At 44.2% G+C, this 27,102-nt stretch overlaps 1 protein-coding gene across 4 annotated transcripts in view; it reads left to right on the plus strand.

Moving 5' to 3' along the window:
- The window catches only part of UXS1 (UDP-glucuronate decarboxylase 1), a 91,061-nt gene that overhangs the window by 30,366 nt on the left and 33,593 nt on the right, over positions 1-27,102 (plus strand). Inside the window, exons 2-7 of one of the 4 annotated variants that reach the window (XM_029057877.2) lie at positions 3,132-3,159; positions 5,578-5,641; positions 8,945-8,988; positions 15,072-15,132; positions 19,198-19,378; positions 26,480-26,584. In XM_029057877.2, the coding sequence (XP_028913710.1) occupies positions 3,132-3,159; positions 5,578-5,641; positions 8,945-8,988; positions 15,072-15,132; positions 19,198-19,378; positions 26,480-26,584 (483 nt within the window). The remainder of the gene's footprint in view (positions 1-3,131; positions 3,160-5,577; positions 5,642-8,944; positions 8,989-15,071; positions 15,133-19,197; positions 19,379-26,479; positions 26,585-27,102) is intronic. The other 3 variants (XM_029057878.2, XM_029057879.1, XM_039911191.1) reach the window with 3 other exon arrangements.

Here is a 27,102-nt window from a genome sequence, read left to right on the forward strand (position 1 = left end):
CACTGTCCTCATTTGTATAATTTGTTACCCTATTTGTTCTGTTAATGAGATGTACACCCCCTTGATTCTTTTTATTGTGTTATTGTTGTCTTGTTTTTATTTTGTTCTGTTTTGCTTTGCTGTCTGTCTCCCCCAATTAGTCTGTGAGCCCATCATTGGGCAGGGATCTGTTGCCGAATTGTACATTCCAAGCACTTAGTACAGTGCTCTGCACATAGTAAGTGCTCAATAAATACTATTGAATGAGTGAATGAGATGAACCTAATCTCAAGCAGTTCTTTTTTTTAGCGACCCTTAACATCTCCTTGTAAGGAACCAGCCTGGTGGGAGACAGAGTGGGAATCCAAATAATACTTGGATTATTTATTTTTTGAATTAAATTCCTTGCCCCTTTCCTTTGGCTTTTATGCTGCTGCTCTCATTGTCATTATTGTTGTATCTTTGAACTTGTATACATTTTATTTTCCCAAAGTACTTTTGCATCGATTCCCTCATTTTATCCTTGCCAGAGTCCTTGAGATAGGGGAGGGCAGGTGGTAATCTTCCCATTATATAGAGGAGGAAACTGAGGGCTGCAAGAGTTAGTAGTGGAGCTGAAGTAGAGCAGAGAGGTGGGTGGCCAAGCTGAGACCAGGATGGAGGTCTCCTGAATCCCAGGTCCATGTTCTTTCACTGAGGCTTCGTGTTCCCTCCCCCCAGGATGCATTCCTTGGTTGTTTCCCTTTTAACAAACTCTGAGTTTTTCTTCCTCCCCTTCATTATGCCTTGGCAAAAACTTCCATTCCTTCCTGGGAGGAAATGCCGTTAAGGTAACAACTGAAATTTCTTCACACCTTCATTTAGCAATAGAAAGGCCATATTCATGTTTAAGATGAGGAGAGGAAGGTGGTGATTGGGTTGGGGTGGGAAAGGAGCGGGTGGCCATGCTAGAGGAAATAGTCCTTAAACCTCTCCGAAGTGCTTAGTACAATGTTCTTTACACCGTAAGTGTTCAATAAATACCACTGATGAATTGAACCTCACCTCTCTCTTGTTGAAAGGTTGGGCACTTTACTATCAATCCAATATCTAAGCTGAGGAGGCTGTTAAAAAAAAAATGTATAGCTTATTCTCTTTCTGTTTTTAAAAGACATTTAAATCAATGAGAATTGCAGTGCTTTGGAGAGATAATTATGGTCCAAGATGGCTAATCAATAAATACTTGCTAGATGAAGCTTTTCTACAGTTTCCCATAAGCAGTTAGCATTTCTATCACATTTTTCTATCACATTTTAGGAAACGGTAGCCTTTTTAATTAGCCAAAGGGGACTCTTGCATTTGTTAATCTGAAAATCTGTTTTGCAGAAACTAGTTTTTTTGGGTTTTGCAGGTTTTTTTAATGCTTGTTAAGCATTTACTACGTGCCAAGCACCGTTCTAAGCTCTGGGGCAGGTACAAGTTAATGAGGTTGGACACAGTCCCTGTCCCACATGGGGCTCACAGACTCAAGTGGAGGGAGGATTTAATCCCCATTTTACAGATGAGGTAACTGAAGCACAGAGAAGTTAAGTGACTTGCCCAAGGTCACACACAGCAGACAAGTGGTGGTGCCGGAATTAGAACCTTAGCCTTCCGACATCGTCCTCGATTCACTAAGCCACACTGCTTTTCCTTCTCTTGGGTAAATTTGGACAAATGCTTCAGCACCCCTGGGCCTCAGTTTCCTTACCTGTTAAATGGGGATAGTATCTGTCTCTTACCTTTCAGGGATGTTATGATGCTCAGTTGAGATTTTGGATGTGAAAATGCATTGAAAAAATGAAAGCCCTGAAGAATTTCCAGGCCCATCTAGTTCTCCTAAAATCCGGGGCTATGTTCTTGCAAAACTCCACCTGAGGGGAAACTCACATTATATTGCTCACCGTCTCCCCAGTACATTCACGGACGCACGTTCACAGATGCTCCTTCAGATGCCATGTTGCACTATGCGTCCAAGGAGCGTTTTCTCGTCTTGCCATTGCATTCTAGCCAGAACATGCAGTGAAAACATCCATTGTAGCAGAACCGAATGGGGTGTTGTTATTGTCTGCCCTCCCCCCGAAGCCACTCTGTTTTCCTGGGATACCGATTTTTCCATCAACCTCCAGGAAATCCCCCCAAGCATCTCCCCCCGGGCCCCCACGAGAGGCCTATGGAGCCATTCGTGGCATTAGGAAAGTAGGAGTGAACTTTCAGGCTTGTGGACTTGTTGGTGTGGGAGCTCTAGTGAGATTATTATTATTATTATTATTACTATGGTACTTCTTAAAGCACTTAAATGTGTCAAGCATTGTTCTAAGCACTGAGGTAGATAAGAGTTAATCAGGTTGGATGCAGTCCATGTCTCTCATAGGGTGCACAGTCGTAATGCTCATTTTGCAGATGAGGTAACTGAGGCACAGATGTGAAATGACTTGCCCGTGGTCACACAGCAGACAAGTGGCAGAGCCCGTATTAGATCCTAAGTCCTTCTGATTCCCAGTCCTGTGCTCTTTCTAGTAGGCATTACTGCTTTTCATGGGAGAGGGAAGAAAAGGGCGGGTAGGAAAGAAGGCTTGTGCTGGCTTTCCCTCAGTCAGTCAATCGTATTTATTGAGTGTTTTTTGTGTGCAGAGAACTGTGCTAAATGCTTTGGAGAGTAAAATATAATAGATGCATTCCCTGCCCATAATGAACATATAGTCTGGAGGTGTATTTAGGTTCATTTAGGTGCCAGGACTTCTGGCTTCCGTCATACAAGTTTATACTCAGCGAACTTGCATGCATGCTTGCTATTGAGGCTGAGTGTTCAGACTGGGAAAACATTGGTGGACTCTTGATTTCTCAGTGAATTAGTAAATTACACTTAAAATGATAAAATTTAGACTGTAAGCCCATCATACGGCAGGGACTGTCTCTATCTGTTACCGTTTTGTTCATTCCAAGCTCTCAGTACAGTGCTCTGCACATAGTAAGTGCTCAATAAATACTATTGAATGAATGAATGAATAAAATCTACAAGTTGCACTTTCATTTTTGCAGGGTCAAATTAGGCTACTTGTGACTATGCAAGCATTAAACTAGGTTTTATACTTACTAATATGTTTCTCTGTCCTTTTCTTTCCCCCTTTCAGCTGTCTGGGGCAATTTTGTGAACATGAGGTAAGTCATTCCCTTTTAAAGTTCCCCTTATCTAGAAAGTTTTATTTCTGTCACCTTTGCAGAGTCAAAACACAGCTATGGGTTAAGATTCTGTCAGGGAAGAAAGTTCAGTAGAATGTTGGCTGTTGAAACCATCTCATAAATTAAAACGCCTTTCTTCGCAGGAGTTTGGAGCGAGTGGAGAGTTAATCCCCAGATCCATTTAAACAAACTTGTAGATGCGGTGTAGAGACACCGTTTATAGCCCAGAGCGGAGGATGATTCCTGGTGAATATGTTTGGAAGGCAGCAGAGATTTCTTCTCTAATAATAATAATGATAATAATTATGGTATTTGTTAAGCACTTACTATGTACTAGGCACTGTATTAAGCGCTGAAGTGGTTACAAGCAAATCGGGTTGAACACAGTCCCTGTCCCTCATGGAGCTTGCAGTCTCATTCCCCACTTTATAGATGAGGTAACTGAGGCACATAGAAGTGAAGTCACTTGACCAAGGTGCCACAACAGACAAGTGGTGGAGGCAGGATTAGAACCCTTGACCTTCTGATGCCCAGGCCTGTTCTCTATCAACTACACCATGCTACTTTAAAGCCCTCTCCATTCAAGAACAGAGGGAGTGGTTGCATTTCTATGTGTTTATGTTGAAGAACATTCGTTTGATAAAAGTTTTACACTAAGCAAGAGTTTTTTGTTAGCCCATTGACCTCCCTGGGGGCAGGGAATATGTCTACTGACTCTATGTTGAATTTTCCCAAGGGCTTAGGAATGTGTGGCTCTGCACACATTAAGCGCTCTGTAAATACCATCTATTGACCAGTCCAGGGGTGGTCAGCACAGGGTTAGTATTGTGGTAGTGCCGTTCACAGTCATTGCTGGAAGCTCAGAAACAGACTTCCTCCAGACCCAGCGCCCCCTTCACCACACCTTTCTGCTCATAGAATCCAAGAGCTTTGCTGGGTGAGTGGGGGAAGTGTTGATGTGATCGCTACCACTGTGGTATATGTATACGACTCATCAACAAAGAACCTTCTGTATCACTTGGTGTGGTGTGTGTGTACAGGGGCCGTGTAGCAGGAGCCTTTATAGCAATTTTCATTTGAAAGAGCTCCATGTGTGTTAGGTGGCCAAGAAACCCTAAAAGGCAAGAGTGTGCTTCTGGAAAATTCAATGACTGGGCTTCCACGACAGACCGTCTTTGCCAAGTTCAACTGTCCCCGGGTACCTTGATCTCGTCCATGTTGACTCCGACCCCTCACCCACGTCCTGCCTCTGGCCTGGGACTCCCTCCCCCTTCCTGTCTGACAGACCTTCTCTCTCCCTACCTTCAAAACTTTACTAAAATCACATCTCCAAGAGGCTTTCCCTGACTAAACCCTCATTTCCCCTACCCTCTCTCCCTTCTGCGTCACCTTTGCGCTTGATTTGTGCCCTATATTCACCCCAAACTCACTCCCATGGCATATATGTAAGTATTCGTAATTGATTTTGATGTCTGTCTCCCCCTCTAGACTCCTTAAATCAATCATTCATATGTACTGAGCGCTTACCATGTGTGGAGCACTGTACTAAGTGCTTGGGAGAGTGCAGTATAACGGAGTTGGTAGGCACGTTCCCTGCCCACAAGCTCACAGTTTAGAGGGAGAGACAGACGTTAATATAGATTAATAAATTACAGACATGTACGTAAGTGCTGAGGGGCTGAAGGAGGAGTGAAAAAAGGGCGTAAATCCAAGGACAAGGGTGATGCAGAAGGGAATGGGAGAGGAGGAAATGAGGGCTTAGGGAAGGCTCCCTGGAGGAGATGTGCCTTTGAAGGTGAGAAGAGTAGTTGTCCGCTAGATGTGAAGGGAGCAGGCATTCCAGGCCAGTGGCAGGATGTGGGCCAGAGGTTGGTGGCGAGATAGATGAGATGGAGGTTTAGAGAGTATGTTGGTATCAGAGGAGTGAAATGTGCAGACTGGGTTCTAGTGGGAGAGTAGCAAGGCAAGGTGAGTGACTTCTTGTTAAGGGCAGGAAACATATCTACCAACTCTGTTGTATTGTACTCTCGTGAGTGTTTAGCACAGTGTGCTGCCCAAGGTAAGCACTCAATAAATAGGATTGATCCCAAAAGATTTCTGGGACTGGGGAGAGAGTGGAGGGTGAATTGAGTCAGGTAAAAGGCAGCACTGTAGATTAGCAGCCGGTTTATGGACAAATAGGTTTAACTACATTTTTCTCAGGTTGGGTCATCTTCTCCCTTTGTGTATGCTACTACTCCCTTTACATGGATAGTTTATATGTTTGAGGCACATGGGGGTATTGCATATGAGTTATTTTGAGATTGTCCCAAAGTTCTTTCATGAGCTTTATGTCCGATCTTATTAAATTACGGAACGGAAATCGTGAAGCTTTTTTGCTGATCTCAAATTTTGTAGTTTTCTACTCAACAGGTCTATCCAGGAAAATGGAGAGCAGAAAATGGAAAATAAGATTGAAGAGGTTGGTTCACTTTTCCCATTTTCTCCTGTTGTTTCGATTTCACAACTCCCGGGTTAGTCGTCTTGGATTTGAATGTGTATGTGTGCCAGCAGTACAGTTTTCACTGTGGTGGAGGCTAGAGGCTCGTGCTGGCCAGGACTTATTTTCTGAGTCGTGTGCGTATCGCGTGCCATTAATACTGCCGTCGCTTTCTTATCGGGTCAGTGACCTGGGGTGACCCAGCAGAAGACCAGCCTTGTAGCTCATCCAACAGTGATTTGATTATTTTTCCCCCTTCCCCATTCATCCATATATGTTTCAGAAGGTTAAATTGTCATAGATCTAATCCTTTTCACCAGAGTAGACTTTCTGGTTTTACAAGTTATTCTAGGAATGAAGTCTTTCTGCCCATTTTTTTTTGTGTGTGTGTGTGGGTTCTGAGAAGGCATTTTGATCTTCATCTCAAATAGGGTCATCAGTTGCTGACTGGTTTTAACTCATCCTCTCTTGCCATTGAGGTGAATATTTTGCCGTTTTGCCGATTGGTAACGGGAGACAGGGGTAGAATGGATAAAGGCCTTCCACAGATAATCCCCAACTCCCATTTTTCAGTGATCATTTTGAATTTCCTCTCCTGCCAAGACATTTTACCAGAGCAAAAATGAACCCCTGCTTTTCTTGGCTAACCGTATAGTAGAAGAGTTGTGGAGCAGGGAAGGAGCCTAAAGGGAGAGAGCGCGGAAGAAGGGGGATGGAGCGGAGAGGGAAAGCCTAGCCACTGGATAATCCCCAGATTTGTCATTAGCCGCCAAAGTGTGGGGCTTGATCGTATCAGCCGTTTGCTTTGCTCGTTTTCCTATCTGTACTTTCTATTACCTTCTGGCTTAACGTGTTAGAAATTTTTTTTTCCTTGACCAAACTGAATCAAAGTCCTCTGCCCGAGGTAGTGAGAGATGAGCACAGATAGACCGTGGTGCTCATGGCTCTCCAGTTTGGGTTTTCTTGCTTCACCACCTCAGTAAATAGCTCCCAGGACATCGCAGGGTTTGTCTCCAGTTACCATCTCTCGGGCCTCTGCTGACTGGGGCCAAGTCCTGGGGCCACATGTCCTTGGGCAAGTCATTTAACTTGTTTGAACCATAGTTTCCTCATCTGTATAGTGGGGTTAATACTGTAAGCTCCATATGGGACCTGGAGTGCATCCAACCTGATTATCTTATATCTCTACCCCAGACCTTAGTTAAATGCTTAACACAGTCCATTTAAAAGGGGAAAAAAATGGGATGGGATTTTTTTCCTTGTTCCCGGAAGGTTCTTCCTCATCCGTGACTGGAGCTTCTCCAGCCAGCCGACCCCTCTTCTCTCTGATCACTGTTGAAGACCTGGCTCCAACTCTCTGCTTTTACCTTCTCTCTAAACCTCTTTGGAGCCCTCTGCCTGGGAGAGAAAGGGAAGCCTGATTGATCTTCCCCACTCCTCTCCTGCCTGGCACAGAGCTAAAAGAGGGAAAGAAGCTGGTAGGAGAGAGGAGAGAATTTATCCTCTGGGCAAGAACTCTCTTCTACCCATCCCCAACCCTCTCCTCACTCTCAGGACCCTCAGGCAATATAGAGCAGGAGGTGTCTTTGCTTTCTTATTCTATGGCTCATGGTAATGGTGAGTCAGTCAATCAATCAGTTGAACTTACTGAACACTTACTTTGTGTTTAAAATTTATAGTAAATTTAAGTTCCTTAGCTCAGTCTCCTCACTGTTACTGGAAATCAATCAGTGGTATTTAATGAGCGGTTACTATAATAATGTTGGTATTTGTTAAGCGCTTACTATGTGCTAAGCGCTGGGGTAGACACAGGGGAATCAGGATGTCCCACGTGGGGCTCACAGTCTTAATCCCCATTTTACAGATGAGGTAACTGAGGCACAGAGAAGTTAAGTGACTTGCCCACAGTCACACAGGTGGCAGAGCTGGGATTCGAACTCATGACCTCTGACTCCCAAGCCTGTGCTCTTTCCACTGTGCCAAGATATGCAGAGCACTGTACTAACCAGGTAGGAGATTCCTATACAGAGAAGCAGCATGGCCTAGTGGATAGAGCATGGACCTGGGAGTTAGAAGGACCTGGATTCTAATCCCGGTGCCGCCGCTTGTCCGCTGCTTGACCTTTGGTGAGTCATTTCACTTCTCTCTTCTCAGTTCCTTCATCTGTAAAATGGGGATTAAGACCGTGAGCCCCATGTGGGACAGGAATCCTGTCCACCCTGATTTCCTTTTATCTACCCCAGTGCTTAGTAGAGTGCCTGGCGTGTAGAAAGCGTTTAATACCACAATTATTAATATAGCAGACATCGCCTGCCCATAACAGGCTTTTAGTCTAGAGGGCACAGTGTCTTGTAGTTATTGCTGTGGTCTTTATCTCACCCCAGCTCCCTTCCTGGGACAGGAAGACAGTTCCCAGCATCTGCTGCCTACAAGATACCTATTCAGCAAACGTGGGGAACTCACTGGTGTTAAAGTAGGGTCAAGTGACTCATTATTCATGTTTTGTGAAAGCAAGCATTATCCCACCAAAGGCAAGAGTGTGCCTGTGTAGACCTCACAGTGGCCCAGGGCAGGGAGGGGTTTAAAGATTTGATGGGAATTGTGAGGATTCACTGTAGCATCCAAGAACAAGGATGCATGGCTTCTGTTCAAACACCTTATCAGTGCCCTTTGGGGAAGGCGTCAAAGTATTCTGGCCTCCTCAGTCTGTACGCTCAGAACTTGGGTGGTTTTCCTGGAGAAGCCAGATTTGCCCATAATAGTGATAATTCCTTGTATTTGTTGGAGCACTTTTGTTTTTTGCCAAAGCGCCTTCCAACCGAAGATATCGTTTTATGCTTTCAACATCCTTGGAAAGTCGGGAAAGGCAGGATGATTCTCCTTGTTGTTCAAATGAAAAAAACTGAGGTCCAGAGAGGTTAAATGACTTGCCTACCATCACACAGGCCAGTGGCAGAGCTGGGACTAGAACCCAGATCTCTTGGCTCCCAGACCCTTCCCGTTTCTTGTACAACTCGCTGTGAGCGAGCTGCAGTCCCAGACCGTTAAAGTTAAGGAGAAGGTAACCACTGATTCCTGTTTGCATTCCCTTGCCCCATCCCAAACTCCATAATAGTGGGTGAGGAGAAACATGCCATAACCTGGAAAACCAGCACGGGCAACCCGTCTTCCCTCATCATCTCTAAAATGCAGGCCTGGCTTATTTGGATTTCAAAATGTCAATGTGCCGTTGATGGAATGTGTATGCCCAGTACTACAAAGCTCTTTCTGTCATTCCTGTTGTAGGTTATTGCACCACTAAGAGAGAAAATCAGAGACTTGGAAAAAAGGTAGGTCTGCTTTTCCGGTGGTTTGGGTGGAGGAGGAGAGAGTTGATTCTGCCCCCGCCCTCAGGTCCGTGGCGGGCCTCCAGAGTTAGCTCATGGATTCGGCCGTTCTCTGGGGCTGAGAATCACCGAGCAGACACGGAAAGCCTTTCACTGCGCTTATGTTTATTTAACTGCTGCAGAGCTCAGGAGCGAGTCCCCACCTATCTGGCAACTAACTAATTAGAAGAGCCCTTTCACGAAGAGATGGAAAGGATTATTTTATAGGGGATGCTGTCAAACTGTGAGGAGATTTATTTCCCTTTATAGAGTTAGCGTAGCATAGGGACGAGTTAAAATCGCCCAAATTCCAGAGTCCAGGGCCCGTGTTTCCATTCTGTGTTTGGGACAGCAACCGGAGCCCGAGGCTCCACCGAGGCATCTGGTCTTGACTTCTCCACCTGGTGAGGCCCTGGCAACTGGCTGGGCTGAGCCGGTGTGAGGTTGGCAGTTTTCCCCTTCTCCCACACCCACCCCCAGTTCTGTGAAGGGCAGCTGGTACCAGTATGACCTTGTGGTTGTGGACTTGACCCAGGGCAGCTGTGTATCACCCCATCAGGTATGTGTCCCCGGTTTGGGTCCAGGCTGTCGTGTGGGGTTGGGTCTGCCAGGCCCTGTTTGTCCTGAGCCACTTGGGGGTGGGTGGTCCCATATATTAACGGGGGCTTCAGATCACCGTGCCGTCCCGCCCTCCATCCCGCACCCCGTTCTGCTTGGTACCGCCCAGACACCTGCCAGTTTGAGAATCTCACTTCCAGAAGCAAACTGGTGAAGGGAGGTGGGGTGGAGTGCTTCCACAGAGGTAGAAGCACCTGGGTGCTTCCTGGTGATGATTTAAGGTTGCCCCTGACTTTTTAAAATGGGGTAGCCAAAAAAAAATGTGACACCCCTTTCACTGACTCAATCTTCCAACCTCTCCCCGTCCCCCTCCCCAACCCCTTTAGAAGGGGATTGGGAGGTCCGGATGGAAGGGAACCAACAGACCACCATCAACTCAGCTTCCCATGGAGTCATGACCCAAAGACCTGGCAATGTGGAAGAAATGAGTTCGGCCCGTGTCCCCTTCTAGACTGTAAGCTCGATGTGGGCAAGGACCCTATCTACTAACTCTCTTGTGTTGTACTCCCTCAAGCATTTAGCACAAGTGCTCTTCCCAGAGTAAGTGCTCAATAAATACCATCGATGATGGTGATTTACCTGTTTGATTTTCTGCTGGTTTAGCAGACTTTCTAATTGTGAAATACCCTCTGTCAGAACCTGGGACAGAAGAGAACAAACCGCCACTCTTCACTGTCTGTGCAGCTCGTGACCAAAAGCTACATATTGTGTGCATTCTTGTTTCACCACTGCAACCCTCAGTGACTATGTCTAGTATTGTATCCACCCCAGCACTTAGTTCCGTGCTTGACACATAGTAAAAGCTTAACCTGTGCTATTATGATTATTATTCCTATTATCTTGAGTCCCTTTCCTCTTGTCCTCAATTATGTCTGACTTTTAGCCAAAGCCAAACATTCTCCCTGGAACTCATCTATCGGGGCTTATTTTTGAGATCAGGAGCCTGAACATAACAGCACGTCACCCGCTTGGTGGGATAGAACAGGGAAGAATGATTGATCCTGCACTCATTTAGTCTGAAACAAAGATCGTAGCCCAAAATTGGACTTGGCAGATTGCGACTTGCCATTGAGAGATTTCCAGAGTGACTGTATGTTGTTTCCTTGCTGCTAGCAAGAAACCAGACTAGTAAACATTTCTACCCGACAGGTGAGAGCCTAGCCTCAAAAATAAATATTTAGCTAGGGAAAATAAGCAAAAATTCAGTTGAATGGATAATAATAATTATGGTGTTTGTTAAGCTCTTACTGTGTGCCAAGCACCATTCTAAGCAGTGAAGTAGATACAGGGTAATCAGGTTGGACATAGTCCCCGACCCATATGGCGCTCACAGCTCAATCCCCATTTTACAGATGAGATAACCGAGGCACAGAGAGGTTAAGTGACTACCTCTAGGAAGCACACAGCAAAGTGGTGGAGCTGGGGTTAGAACCCCCTACTCTCTGACACCCAGGCCTGTGCTCTTGCCACCAGGCCATGCTGCTTCAACTTTTGGAAAGCAGTCCCTTTAATTGGAGAGAAAAATACTAAGTGCCCCCAAATATTAGAGGAATCTGCTTTAGCTGTGTCAATGTGTCTGCTAGTTCTGATATATTGTACTTTCTGTTATATTGTACTCTCCCAAGCACTTGGAACAGTGCTCTGCACATAGTAAGCATGCAATAAATACCACTGATTGATTTACTGATAGCCATGCTTTGAAATCTGGGGGATTTAAAGTTTTATTAGGTAGTCAGTCTTGTCTAGAAATGAGTTCAGTTCTAAAATCAGGGAGCCACTTGAATCGGTAGCATGCTGTGGGAGCTGTGTGGAGCTGCTGTGGCCATCAAAAGGCAAAATTAAACAGTGACTTTTGGGAGCAACTGTGACCTGTTCCATTTTTATTGCCTCTGCCTGTGGTGTTTCTTCAGTGAGCTGAGAAAACTCACCATTGTTGTGTGGACTCTTAGAGGGAATCGGTCTGCCCCAGGAAAGTCCTACAAATGAAGAGCCAGGTTTATCTGGAAAGGATAAACTAGAAACTGCCTATCTACCTGTCTGCCCTCTCCCTTTATGCCCTCCCTCGGCCCCCATCCTTTCTCCCCAGGCCCACCTTGCTTTCTGAAGGATATTTGTTTCATCTCTTAATCTCTGGAGAGATGGCAGATAGTAAAAAGAAAAAAAAAAGAAGCAGTTAATTACTTTAATCATGAAATTGCTCTCCTTCCTAGTTCTGCCAGCCTATGGTTTCAGAGATGAGGCGGGAAAATAGGAGGAGGAAAGAAGAAGGATTTTAGCAGGCGGGAGAGAACAGGGGAAATTGCAGAATGAGAAAATGTGTCCAGTTGCTAGGACTGCCTCCTCTGGGGGTGGGAGGGAGGGAGGGCAAAGAGGTGATCATGCAGGTGAGGGGAATTGTAGGGCTTTACTCTACCCCACCTGATTTCTAATTCCCAACTGTTTTCATGGTAGCAGTGCCCCCACCTACCGAAATTGAATTTTTTTAAAATTTGGTTGGGTTTTTTTATAACATTTTCACCGCCAGTGTCAACATATTGATTCTAGGAATCCATCATATTTCTCTCTCAGCTGACAAGTCACTTTAGAGTGTTATGTGGTGAATTTTTCAGAAGGTGAAAAGCTTGATCACGTCGAAGTGGCATTTTTCCCCCACCCCAGTGATTTCCATTCTCTCCTCTGTACAAGCATCTGGAATTTCCTTGGGTAAATGACACCTGGCCAGGTATTGCTTATCTCTTATATATGTTAAAGTTTATCCATAGCCCGGAGTCTTTACTTCCTGGCCACATTGTTACCAGGTGCAGTACCAAGGTCCAGATGTGAAGTAGCGTGGTATGGTGGATAGAGCATGGGCCTGAGAGTCAGAAGGTCGGCGGTTCTAATTCCGGCCCTACCACTTGTCTGCTGGGTGACCTTGGGCAAGTCGCTTCACTTCTCTGAGCCTCAGTTATCTCATCTGTAAAATGGGGATTGAGATTGTGAGCCCCACATGGGACGGGGACTGTGTCCAACCCAATTTGTTTGTATCCACCCCAGCGCTCAGTGCCGGGCACATAGTAAGCGCTTAACAAGTGCTGTAATTATTATTACTATTATATTGTTAAATTTGGGGTTGATTTGGGAGTTTGGTGTCCTAAATGAAGCAAGGTTACCTTCAAACTGCTCTATATGGCAACAGGAGCAATGACTTCAAGTGTTTGTTGATCCATTGGCAGGCAAAAGAAAAGAGAAATAAGACCCAAGAAATAGTGTGGCCTAATGGAAAGAGCACCAGCCTGGGAGTCAAAGGACCTGGGTTCTGATCCTGGCTCTGCCACTTGTATGCTGGGTGACCTTGGGCAAGTTACTTCACTTCTCTGTGCCTCAGTGACCTCATCTGTAAAATGGGGATTAAGACTGTGAGCCTTATGTGGGACAGGAACTGCATTCAACCTCATTAATTTATATTTGCCCCACGGCTTTAGTACAGTGTCTGGCACCTAGTAGGCACTTAAAAATACCATTTAAAAAATTCCACAATAGGTTTTGCACAGAGGAAGCCACTGAGCATTCCCTTGCTTGGTAACCCATACTGGCCATTCATTCATTCACTTGTATTTATTGAGCGCTTACTGGGAGCAAAGCACCGTAATAAGCACTTGGGTGAATACAGTAGAACATATAGCCCATGTAGGATTTGATCGAGACAGGTGGAAGAAATTACTGCTTGGGCTTTTTGGGTGGACTGGCTTTGGCTGTCTCATTATCTGATAACCAAACCCTCAAAGGGTCGTGGCTGTATTTTAGGCTTGAGTTTTTAAAAAATTATTATGATTACCCAAAGCAGACTACATTTAATTATTTAGCAGCTAAGAATTTTGCTTGGTTTAGAGGATAGAGCCTGGGAGGCAGAAAGATCTGGGTTCTAATTCCAGCTCTGTCACATGTCTGCTGTGTGACCTTGGGCAAGGCACTTAACATCTCTGGGCCTCAGTTACCTCATGTGTAAAATGGGGATTAAGAGTGTGAGCCCCATGTGGGACAGGGATTGTGTCGAACCTGATTACCTTGTATCTACTGAAGTGCTTAGAAAAGTGCTTGGCACATAGTAAGCACTTAGCAAGTGTCGTAATTATTACTATTATTATTATTAGCTTCTGGATTGAGATCTGGGGATTTGGAGGCGGGGAGGGCAGTTGCCTTTTGTGTGTGTTTGTATGTCACAGTACTCCAAGTTTTTGATGCGAGTCCAAGCTCTCCTTTTGCCCAGCGATTGGAGTAATTGTAGGTGTGTGCGGGAGACAGTCCTGTTTTGCAATTAAGTCTAACTATGGTGGAATAGGACAATATGCTGATTTTTCTAATTATACCTCTTGTCATAGAAGTTTTAAGTAGAGGTGATTGAGGAACATAAGTTTTTAGTGGTTAATTTTTTTACAGGCTAGAATACGTTCTCAAAGTCCTCATTAAGCTTTAAAGCCGATACAAATTAGATGTTTGTGTTTGAATTATAAGAGCTTTTTAAAATATCAGCTCTTTACAAAAATAAGTACTGCGTAGGGCAAAATTAGCTGGAGGCAGGTGTGAGGCCAAGAACATGCTGATGGTCATGTTACTGGAATACCTCGAATATATAGAGAAGCAGCGTGGCTCAGTGGAAAGAGCACGGGCTTGGGGGAGTCAGAGGTCATGGGTTCCAATCCCAGCTCTGCCACTTATCAACTCTGTGACTTTGGGCTAGTCACTGAACTTCTCTGTGCCTCAGTTACCTCTTCTGTAAAATGGGGATCAAGACTGTGAGCCCCACGTGGGACAACCTCATCACCTTGTATCCCTCCCTAGTTCTTAGAACAATGCTTTGCACATAGTAAGCGCTTAACAAATACCATCATTATTATTATTATTGTGTGGCACTTTGAAGTTTTTCCACAGAGCTTTCCATCAGATACACAGCAGGAGAGGTGAAGGTTAGATCTAGGAACTTCCAGTAATACTATTAGTAGTATTTGCTAAGTACTTTGTGCCAAGCACTATTCCTCTTGCTTTGGGTTAGAGATAATCAGTTCACACACAGTCCCTGTCTCACGTGCAGCTCACAGTCTGAGTAGGAGGGAAAAACAGGTATTGAATTCCCTGTATTCCAGATGAGAAAACCAAGGCATGGAAAAGTGAAGTGACTTGCCTCAGGTCACACAGCAGGCAAGTGGCAGGGCCGGGATTAGAACCCTGGTTCTCTGACTCTGAGTGAGACCTGTTCTCTTTCCACTAGACCACACCACTTATTGTAGGTTCTGGGAGAATTGGGTTCATCGACTTCTGATTTGGTCTGGACACATCCCGAGTGGATGGAGCTGAAAAAGAAGGAGAATTATTATTGTGATGTGGTGTTGAGGGAGGAATAATATAATGAGACTTCTGATTCTGTTTTCCCCTCTGAATATATTCTTTAGTTTCACTCAGAAGTATCCACCTGTGAAATTTTTATCGGAGAAGGACCGTAAAAGAATTTTGGTAAGTTGTGACTGATGATGCTTTTACTTTTTTAAAAAAGCATTTTTGTCTGTGAACTTCGTTGTCTTCTGAATGCAAACGTTTCCCTCAAGTAATCCCCAGGGTTGATGTTCAGCTCGAAGCGGTGTCTTCTTTTTGGGGGTCTCAAGAAGCGGCCGGTGTCAAAAATCAAAACCCTTGTTTTTGCATCAACTTATATTAGCTGGCTAACCAGTTTATGGGAACCACTAAAATAAAAGCATTTTTTTCAAGAGTCATAATCCTTCAAACCGTAATAATCAGTAACCATACCAGAGCTGAAATAAATCTTTTGCCTTTTCAGCTAGAGCTTTACTGTCCTGTAAAGTCTCAATTCAACTTTCTTGGCTCAGACTTCTGTCCAGAAATGTCCTTAGAGGGCCAGTGAAAGGGCAGAGTGCACAGAAGGTTTTTTGCAACATTTTCCACCAATGAGACAAATTGCCTGATTCTCTGAGCATCACTAAAGAATTCTGCATAAGGGACTAACCATTAGTGCCAAGATGTATTGGAGTGAGCAGGTTGTGAGTGTTAAGCACAATAGGCAGCCTTTCATTTTTACCAATAACAGTGAAAGTAGATTTATTGCATCTGGCTCCACTCTCTTATGGAGGATAATCTTCCCCAAAGATTGATAGGTTGCTTGATTTTTGTATGTTGGTTGGTGGGTAGCTGTTGGTTTTGGGGGGCCAAGTGCTGAGTTGGAAGGTTATGAATCTGTAATGGGCTTGCTTGTGTTCAAGATCCGTTAACACAAGTAGATCTTGAGGCCTTTGCAGTAATTTACTAAGGTACTAATGCAAATGAAAGCTCTGCTAACCTAAAAAAATCTAAGTGATTTTGGCCAAACGGGTGAGCAGGCACAAATCAAATGCTGAAGCATCCAAGGGTAAATTTTGCCAAATTAAGACGTATGCATCACCAGTGAGAGCTTAGAAACCAGAGCACATTACTCTGCAAAACCCTGTCCACATCCCTCAGGGAACTTCTTGTAATCAAATTTTCAGGGTTCGATGTAGCATCCGTTTTTTCCTACCTCCTTTGTGGTAAATTTACTGAGGAAATCAGCACCCAAGCCTTCTACATAGATTGTATTGGGTGTGTGAGGGGGCTGGGGGTGTTTTTGCAGAAGCCTGAGTGATTAGCCTCAGTTGGTAGTACTTCTTCTAGGAATGTTTGTTTAATGAGCCAAATCTGAAAAGGGGAAAAAAAAAATCAACTTAATTGCCTGGATAAGCCCCATAAAGCTCTGACTACTACAGAGACAGGGGAATTCTACAAAAACAACTTGTGTGTCAGAAAAGACTTAGGCAGCCCTAATCAGTTTAATGCCACTGCTTGAATGAAATGCAGAAGGTGGCTATGGGTACTTTTACATCTGTTGGGTTTCTTCAAGTTGTAGCTTGTCAGTTATGGGCGGTTGGATGTGAAGATGAATTTCTAGTGCTCACAGATTAATGATGCCTTTTTGCAATGCCAGTTTGCCTTTTTGAACTTATATAATGGAACATAAGCGTGGCTATTTGTGGGTCGGGCCAATTATCCCTCTTGTCCAGAATTGTGTCGCCACAGTGGCAAGAGATCCTTGGAGGAAGTGTGTATTGGCTCCCGGTTTTGACATCCAACCTCTTAGATGGCCCTTCCCCCCCCCCCCCCAACACCCCTAAGTTTTCCCCTCCAATAACTTCTTGGAGTTCTGTCACCCATGAGTTTATCCAGAGTGTCTGTGCATGCCAAGATCGAACTGTTCTTTCTTCTTAATGAGGGTGAAGAATAAAAGTGACAGTTCAGAAGTTTTATACTTCTCTTTTTTTGCCAATGGAGTTTAAAGTGCTTCCTATGTGCCGGACACTACTAAGTGATGATGATGATGGCATTTAAGTGCTTACTTTGCGCAACGCACTATTCTAAAGCGCTGGGGAGGATACAAGGTGATCAGGTTGTCCCACGTGGGGCTCACAGTCTTAATGCCCATTTTACAGTTGAGGTAACAGGCACAGAGAAGTTACGTGACTTGCCCAAAATCACACAGATAAGTGGTGGAGCTGGAATTTGAACCCATGATCTCTGCCTCTCCTGCCCGTGCTCTTTCCACTGAGCTACGCTGCTTTTCTGTAGATACAAGATCATTGGGGTGGACACAGTCCCTGCTCTACATGGGGCTCATAGTTGAAATTGGAGGGAAGAATTAATCCCCATTTCACCCATGAAGGAATTAAGGCACAAGAAGTTAATAGATTTGCCCAAAGTCACACTGCAGACAAGTGACAGAGCCAGGATTTAAAACACAGGTCCTCTGACTCCTAGTTCCATGCTCTTTCCACCAGTCCAGGCTTCTTCTATGAGACCATTTTGCTCCAATTCATTTTTCTAATTAATTAATTAATGTTGGTATTTGTTAAGCGCTTACTATGTGCAGAGCACTGTTCAACGCACTGGGGTAGATACAGGGTGATCAGGTTGTCCCATGTGGGGCTCACAGTTTTATTCCCCATTTTACAGATGAGGTAACTGAGGCACAGAGAAGTTAAGTAAGTGACTTGCCCACAGTCACACAGCTGACAAGTGACAGAGCCGGGAGTCGAACCCATGACCTCTGACTTCCAAGCCCGTGCTCTTTCCATTGAGCCACGCTGCTTCTGTAATGTTTTCTAGTGTTGACAGAAGCCAGAGGATGTTATCATGCTTGTTTATAAATAAAAAATAAATCCAGCAGGCCATATGTTCTTTGTGGGCAGAGAATGTCACTGTTTATTGTTTTTTTGTCCTTTCCCAGGCTCTTCCTACAGTGCTTTACACACAGTAAACACTCAGTGAATACAATTGAATGAGTGAATATGTTTTTCCCATGAACTTGGGAAGTTTATTATGAGTACTAGCCTCCAAAACTTGAGTAAACTTTAGAAAAGGAATAATTTAGGGAATTAAGCCCTTTCTCCATTCAGGAGACAGTGGAGAGGTATTTCTGATGTCTTGTTCTTTTGTTTTTAGAAAGGAGAGATCTGTAAGTTCCATGTGGGCAGGGACCACATCTCTTGTATTGTGCTCTCTCAAGTGCTTAGTACAGTGTCTGCCTACAGTGAGCACTGAATAAATACCACTGATTGATTGCTGGAGCCAGGAAAGAAGAAATTTGATTGTGGAAAGGGTGTCTTAAAAAAAACTTTTGTCTCAGTAAATTGGAAAATTAAATTCTGTATGCTGAAACTGCTTTTTCTTATGTTCCCACCAACTGGTTTTTAGATACTGGAATACATTTCTTGTCCTCAGATTATGATTTTAATAATACCTTTTAATGAGGGCATTTAGAATAGACTCTATGTTTCCCTTAATATTTCTGGCAGCTTTAAATTTTATATGAGACCAGTTAACTGAGAAAAGTAGTGTCATAGCAGAATAACTACATAATTGTATCACTGGGTTAACAGCGAATTGTAGCTAACAGTCTACATAAGAATTACCTTACTGCTAATCAGGCAGTAGCCTTTAATTCTGTAGAGCTTCAGGCAGCGAATGAACGCTACTTCTTGCTTTTAATAACTTGTTCCTAAAAATGACTTCCTTTTGAAGTCTGGATAATGAATCTCAAAATCACCAACGTAAACACCCAACATCTACCTGCCAACTTGCTGATTTTGATACCTTTTGAAAAACTTATTTCATAATTAGTATCATCAGAGTCTTTCCCAATCCCAGATGAGCACCTTCTGAGCGGTATTTGACGTGAAGCCTATAAATGGCAAATGATGTTAGAGAAAACAATTTTAAATCTTCAGCCAATGTTCTCTAATCAATATTTGTAATGCGCCTTTAGCTAGAAAATGTTTATGCTTTGTTTATGCTTGTAAGATCCTACTTCAGAAAGCCCTTCCGGAGAGTAGGAGAAGACCATCGCCTTCTCCTCCTCTCTTTTTTCCCTTCTCCCCCGATCCCTTGCCCTCTCGCCCTAACCCCCGACCCCAGCAGTTAGCTCATTTGTGAACGCTGTTGTCATCTTGTTTTTTTGGTGTTTTCTGTAAATATTTCATACACACTGTCCTAATGCAGATAACTGGAGGAGCAGGGTTTGTGGGTTCTCATCTTACTGACAAACTAATGATGGATGGCCATGAGGTTACAGTTGTGGACAACTTCTTTACGGGCAGGAAACGAAACGTGGAGCACTGGATTGGCCACGAGAACTTTGAGCTGATCAATCACGATGTTGTAGAACCCCTGTATATTGAAGGTGAGTGCGGCAGCAACGCAGCCGGGCATCTGGTTGGTTGCGCCTTGTAGCCGTCGGTGTCGGCGTCGACAGGGTTGACCGCCTGCCTCCTTAGGCAGGGAAGAGCACTGTACTAGCCACTTGGCTGGCAGAATGGCTTAGAGGAGAGCACGGGTCTTAGAGTCAGTAGACCTGAAGGCTAGTCCTGGCTCGGAGACTATACTGCTAGGTCAAAGACCACATGATGTCTAGGTGCCATCGATCAATCAATCACTATACCAAGCACTTGGGAAAATTCCATAAAAGGCAATCATCAAATCACTCTGTGAAAAGTGGGGAGGTTATCATCTGCTTCAATCACTTCTCAGAGAAACTCGGGGGCGAAAATGGGATAATTGACTTGGAAGCCCTTTGGAATAATAAAAATGCTGTAGAAATTCAAGATATTATTATTGTTATAATCATCATTATTATTGTATTCCTGTGGGGAGCCTAGCAATCAGATTAAACAGGATGGCCAATTTCAGAGCAACAGATATGCCTAAACATGACTAACATGGCTGTTACAGGAACATTTTTCACTTTGGAAACAATTCAGGATTATTTTGTTGTTCAACTGATTAGGTTAGTAAGGGGTAATTTTGTCACCTCGGGGCAGAACTCATCTTATTTTCCACCGATCTTCCTCAGCTAAGCACCAGTTCAAGGCTATCGTATAGAAACAAAGACTCCTCCTAGACCGATTCTTCTTCCCTCTGAGTTTTCTCATGTAGAACTGGGGCTTATGTTTCCATTTTTCTCTGGACTGTGTGAGCCCCATGTGGGACGTGGACTGTGTCCAACCTGATTAGCTTGTATCTACCCCAGTGCTTAGAACAGTGCCTGGCACATAGTAAACACTTGACAAGTACCATTAAAAAAAAAAAACCAAAAAACTAGGCCAAGTTGCTTCTCTAATTTTAATCCTCCCTCTCCTGTTTCTCTCCATCCCCTTTACAGTACAGAAATGAAAACTGACCTTGGCCCTCTCATCAAGTGTTTACATTGAGCAAACAGATTGTTCTAACAAATCCCATTTCCTGGTTAACTCTTAAAATACAGCACCTCCTAGCTGACTCCTAGTTTCTTCTTAGATTTTGAGCCCCCCCCCCCCCCCCCCGACAAGGGACAGGAACCATGTCTAGTTCCCATCTGTCAATTCTCTCCAAGTGCTTAACATAGTGCTTTGTGCACACAGTAAGCTCTTAATAAATCATGTTACTGCTACTATTTTGTGGCCAGTGGTGCTGTACTTTTTTCTTTCTGCTTAGCTGTACTTTTTTTTTATTTCACGTCCAAGAACCTTGTCATTTCCGTTTAACTTGGTAGGTTGGAGATGGATGAAACGCTGGAGTCATCCGTAGATTGGGGAAAATTGGGAAAGGATTGCGGTGTGGCAGGGAAGATCCATCAGCTGTATCTTTGCTGTGTTGAACCTGGGAAAGTGATAGGTTAAAATCCAAAGTGGGACGTGTGATTAGAGCAAAGGCAGCAGAGTGGCCAAGGAAGATAAGAATGAGAAACTGTTCCTTTCCTCTCATCCTGCCCCGGTGCTTCTGAAAAAGCTTTGGCGAGGGTGTTTGGGAAGAAGGGGTAGACAAGGAGCTGAAGAAGCTTAACATAAGAAGGTGAAGGAGAACTTGAAAGGTGGACTAGAGAGAGAAGGAGAGCCTAAGTTGGAGTGGCAATTCTTGGCATTAAATACTTGACACCGCCAGAGGCGTGTCAATCAATCAACGATATTGATTGTGTGCCTTCTGAGAGCAAATCACTATAAGAGAGGATGATAGAAGGGAGAATTAGTTCCCTTCTCTTAAGGAGCTTGCAATCTAATGGGGAGCGGAAGATAAAACATTTTTACATTTCTCGCTTTGCCCTGAGGGTAATAATGGGTGATTTGCAATCTGGCAGTCAATCACAACAACTTGAAGTGCTTCTGTTTCAACTTGGGAAGCTTCAGCAAAGCAGAGATGTTATCAGCTCTCTACAAACTCTGAGGAAGGAGCATGGTGTAATGCACTGAGCTCGGCCCTGGGAATCAGAGGACCTGGGTTCTAATTCCTACTCCACCAGGTACCTGCTTGGGTGTAGATGGGGCAAGTCATTTAACTTCTCTGTGCTTCAGTTTCCTCATCTTACCTGTTCGCCCTCCTACTTAGTCCATGAGCCCAATGAGGGACGGAGACTGTATCCATGCTGATTAGCACAGGGCTTAGCATAGTGCCTGACAAATTACAAATACCATTATTATTATTATTATTGTCATCGTCATTGTAATTATTATCCAGTAGTTTAAGCATCTGTCCCCAATTGCTCCTGTACAGATCCAGGGAGCAGAACTCATATGAAGGGAAATCATCTCCACTGGTTAGGTCATGTTATTCTCAGGAATTAATTCCAGTGGCCAGCAGCGGGGGGTGGGGGGTTGACTTTATCCACCCTTGTGGCGTTCAGGAACATGGCTGCAGGGGAGGAATTTTACTAGAGGCCTCGAGCACTTGGCTGGGGCTGGCAAGTTCCCCCAAAGGAATCAGAGCCGGGGGTGTCAATTAAGAGACGTGGGAGTCCATTTTGAGGCATCCTCTCTTCAGTTGAAGCAGCATTTGTGTTCCCTCCTGGGTGTTCCAAATGGTAGTTCCATTGGAATGCCCTGAGAACTTCCTTATTTGTATAGTTTTCCTTTTGGACCCTTCATACGTGTGTGCGTGTTTGTATTGGCGGGGCTGCGGCAAGGTAGAGGGCATCCTTGAAGAAACAGCATATAAACATCATCCCATACAAGGTTAGGCGTTCTTCTCTTTGGGTTCATCTGTAGCGATGCCGAGCGGCTAGCCTCCCCACAGCTGCGGAAAACCAGAGCAGTCTCTAATAATAATAATAATAACTATGATACTTTTTAAATGCTTACTATGTGCCAAGCCATCTTCTAAGTGCTGGAGTGGATACAAGTTAGCCAGGTTGGACACAGTCCCTGTCTCACATGGGGCTCACACTCTCAATCCCCATTTTACTTTACAGATGAGGTCGCTGAGGTCCAGAGAAGTGAAGTGCCTTGCACAGAGTCACGCAGCAGACATGTGGCAGAGCCAGGATTGGGTCCCATGACCTTCTGAGTCCCAGGCCCATGCCCTATTCAGAAAGCCACGCTGCTTCTCTGTAAAAAGATGCTTCCTTGACCAGGAATCGAACCCAGGGTGCGGCGGTGAGAGCACCAAATCCTAACCACTAGACCACCAGGATACCTGGACTCTAGACTGTAAGCTCTTTGTGAGCAGGGAATTTGTCTGTTATTACTCTCCCCAGCACTTAATAAAGTGCTGTGCATATAGTAAGCTCTCAAATACAATCGACTGATTGACTACTTGCCTACCGGCCTTGCCTGTCTAAAAATACCCACTCATGCGCATGTTCTTGTAGACACCCTGAGATCTTCTGAGCTATTTTGGGCAGACATATGGTGATGAAAGGTAGTGTGGATTAAATGTGTTCTCCCTGTTGGAAAGCTCATTTAAAGTCCTTCAGGCTCATTTCTTGCAGATTGCTTTTTATTTTATTTATTTATTTTGCCACTCAAGAAGTTTGATGGTTGGCTGGTGGAAAGTTCATGTGATGGTTAAGGAAATGCTGGGGTAGATACAAGAGAATCAGGTGAGACATAGTCCATGTCTTATATGGGGCTTACAGTTTAGACTCTAGGAAAGTGTTGAATCGAACCCCCATTTTACAGATGAGGAGAGAGTGGCACAGAGAAGTTAAGCAACTTGCCTAAGGTCACACAAGCAAGGTGGTGGAACTGGGATAAGAACTCAGGTCCTCTGAGTCCCAGTCCCATGCCCCTTCCACTAGGTCACCTATTTCCCTAAGGTTAAGGGAAGGCATCCTGCAAGTGAGTGGTACATGACTTGTCCTTTCTCCACTCAGCCACTTAATATATTCTGAAGCATTAGCACCTGCCATTGTATTGAACCACTCCTGATTCCACCACAGGGGATCAGGTTCAATGCAGCCCTGGATACATTCCATTTTTTGTGGCTGTTCAGAACACTCTACATTTCCATAGCACACCCCTCCTGCCATCCTGGAGCCTGTCATTGCATTTCCCGCTCTGGGGAACATCATCCATTTGAGCGGTTTTGACCCTCTCTGTTGACACCCCACTTGATCTCCAACCACTGCTGCTGCTCCCCAGTTGTGGACGAGAAGCAGCATGGCCTAGTGGCTAGAGCATGGCCCTACATGTCAGAAGGGCCTGGGTTCTAATCCCAGCTCCACCACTTGTTAGCTGTGTGATCTTGGGCAAGTCAGTTCATATCTCTGTGCCTCAGTGCCCTCATCTGTAAAATGGGGTTTAAGTCAGTGAGCCCTCTGTGGAACAGAGACTGTGTGCAACCTGATTGTCTTGTTTCTAGAACAGTCCATGGCATAGAGTGAGAACTCAACAAATACCACAATTATTATTACTATTACTGTTGTTATTATAATCATTTCTTCCTCCCTTCAGAACATCACCACCTCATACTTAGAATTTTAAAAAGTATTCATCGTCCTTCTTATGTCCTCTTCTTCCATTTCCCTCCAATTTACCCATTGCTCTCCCCACCTGCTAATCCATCTGGCCCCTCATGCAGTGATTCAATCATCTCCTCATCCCATTTTGGCACCAAGTCCAGTTCATTCTTCTGTATGGTTTCAGATTTCAGGAGGAACACTTCTTTTCCCCTCCCTCCTCTCCCGCCCCCCAACACCCACAACCCACTGTTTTCATTCTAAATTTAGGAAACCCATCATTGTTTTCCATATAATTCATGTGGGCCCTTCCATCTATTCTTCAGCATTTAGCCATAGTTTATTAGCATGCCATTAAGAGATAATGGTCCCATTATTTTAGTGAGCTTTTCCTTCTGTGATATTGACTTCCATCTGCCTGTGGGATTTTGTATAACCCACAAGAGTGCCCCTAGCAGGCACCTTAGACTTTATGGATATTAGAAATGGAGGGAACAGATCATGAAAGTGTCCTTCATCTCTCACCTTGATGGTCTCCCTGTCATATCTTACTCTCTCTCACCCTTTCTCTCCCTCCTTTTCTCCCATTCTCCCCTTCTCCCCTTCCCTTTCTCAAAGGAAAAAAATTGTGTTGGAACCTCATCCCAACAGGGACATGCAGTACCGAAGGGCCTTTTAGAATCTTTTTGGCCCCCTTTCCTTTTTTTAGACTGAGCTTCCAGCTTAAGAAACTCTGGGCACTGAAATCCCCTTTAAATATTATAATCAATAAGGTAAATTGAGAAGAAGCCCTGGAATCATGGACAACAATTATGGACCATTGCATCTGTCCAGATGTTGCATTTTCACTTAGGCAGATGGTGTGTGATTAGCACAGCTGGCTGGGTAGCATGTTGGAGATAAATGTCACAAGAAACAATGGGTTAGAAAATTGATTTCAGATGGGGAGACCTTTTCTGGGCAATAACACAGCAGCACCATTAGTATTTTCAAATGTTTATCACTGCTGCCATATCAGTCCGTCACTTTTGAGTGTTTACTGTGTGCAGAGCACTATAATAATAATGATATTTATTAAACGTTTACTACATGCCAAGCACTGTTCTAAGCACTGAGGTGTGTATAAGATAATCAGGTTGTCCCATGCGGGTCTCACAGGCTTAATGCCCATTTTACAGATGAGGTAACTGAGGCACAGAAAAGTTAAACGGCTTGCCCACAGTCACACAGCAGACAAGTGACAGAACTGGCATTAGAACCCAAGTCCTCTGATTCCCAAGCCCCGGTGCTTTCCACTAAGCCATGCTAATCTAAAAGGGAGGGTGAAAGGTATTTTCCCTGTTCTACAAATAACATACTGAAACAGAGAGAAGTTATATGATTCACTGATTATATGCCTTGTCCAAAGTCCCATAGCAGGGAAATAGAGGCGCTGATGCAAGAACTTGGGTTCTGGGCACTATTAAGCACTTGGAAAAATACAGTTGGAATAGAGAGTTTTCTCCACAGAGATGTGTTTCTTGCTCTTGGAGGGTAGGTATCTGTGCAGTGGGTGAGGTGATGAGACACAGTGCATCCGCAAAGGCAAAATAGGTCAGGTGAAGAGTGGTTTAGGCCTCCATAGCTTCCATCACCCTTTGTGGTTTATCCCTACCATTTGAGTGTTTGCTCCCTGTGAGCAGAGAATGAGTCACTTTGTTATCCTGTAAGGGGAGAAGCACTAAAGGAGTAAAGACCTGGAAAAGATAGGCAACAGGCCACGACCTGTAGGAGGAGTGGAGACTCTAAGCTCATTGTGAGCAGGGCATGTCTGTTAAATTGAACTCTCCCAAGTACTTAGTACAGTGCTCTGCACACAGCACCCAATAGATACCGTTGATTGACGGACTGTAGACAGTAAGCTGGTTGTGTGCAGGAATTGTGTCTACCAACTCTATTGTCCTTGTTGTATTGTTGGTTTTTTTATGGTATTTAAGTGTTTACTATATGCCAGCCACCATTCCAAGCATTGGGGTAGGTACAGGCTAATCAATTTGGACACAGTCCATGTTCCACATGGGGCTCACAGTCTTCATCCCCGTTTTAAAGATGAGTTAACTGAGGTCTAGCGAAGTGAAGTTACTTGCCCAGGGTCACACAGCAAAGTGGTGGAGCCGGGATTAGAACCCAGATCTTTCTAGACTCCCAGGCCTGTGCTCTCTATCCAGTAGGCCACACTGCTTCCCCATAGAGTCTTCCTTGATGGGTGCAGAAGGCAAACTGCCAACCTTTCCATCCCTGCCTACATGTCAGATTGCTATCACACCTGAAAACATGTTATCTGGAACTCCAAGATCATCTTACCCTCAGTCCCCTCCATAACTAAATGTCCAATTTTAGAAGAAAAAAAGTCCTACTTCTTTGGTTCAGTGAATGTCTTCTTTTGTTCTAAATAATCAATGCTTTTATTTTAAAATGTCTCAGATTGTATACAGGGTTACTTCTGCAGGAAAAGGCCCTTGTTCGCAAAGTCGGATACTCCTTGTCGACGTTTGTAAAATTTCACCTAAGTGACTTTCTTCTTTTGCTCTCTCTTAGTGGACCAGATATACCATCTAGCATCTCCAGCTTCTCCTCCAAACTACATGTATAATCCTATCAAGACATTAAAGACCAACACGATAGGGACATTAAATATGCTGGGTAAGTTATAATTTCAGATTTTATTTTTTAATTCTCTTTACAGTTCTTCTGACCATTAAAGTGAGAACTGGAGTAGCCTAGTGAATAGAGCATGGTCCTGGGAGTCACAGGACCTGGGTTCTAATAGTGGCTCTACCACTTATCTGCTTTGTGACCTTGGGCAAGTCACTTAACTTCTCTGGGCCTCAGTTCCTTCCACTGTAAAATGGGAATTCAGTATCCGTTCTCGCTTCTATTTAGACTGAGCTCCAAGTGAGATCTGGTTATCTTGTACCTACAGTCCTTAGCATGCAGTAAGTGCTTAAACACCACAATTATTATTATTATTATTAATATTAAATTGAAGGCTATGATCTTTTTCCTGTACCAGAGTATAACAGGAGGGAAGGGTTCTGTAGAGCAAAATGCACATCTAATATATGGTGCCCTGGCATAATAAGTGGCTTGTAATGTTTGGAATCAGATTATTTAGAACGAGAGTTAACCAATTAGTTGTACATATGCTACATGTGAATGTT

The sequence above is a fragment of the Ornithorhynchus anatinus genome, chromosome 2 (genome assembly GCF_004115215.2).
Source record: "Ornithorhynchus anatinus isolate Pmale09 chromosome 2, mOrnAna1.pri.v4, whole genome shotgun sequence".
Classification (NCBI taxonomy): domain Eukaryota; kingdom Metazoa; phylum Chordata; class Mammalia; order Monotremata; family Ornithorhynchidae; genus Ornithorhynchus; species Ornithorhynchus anatinus.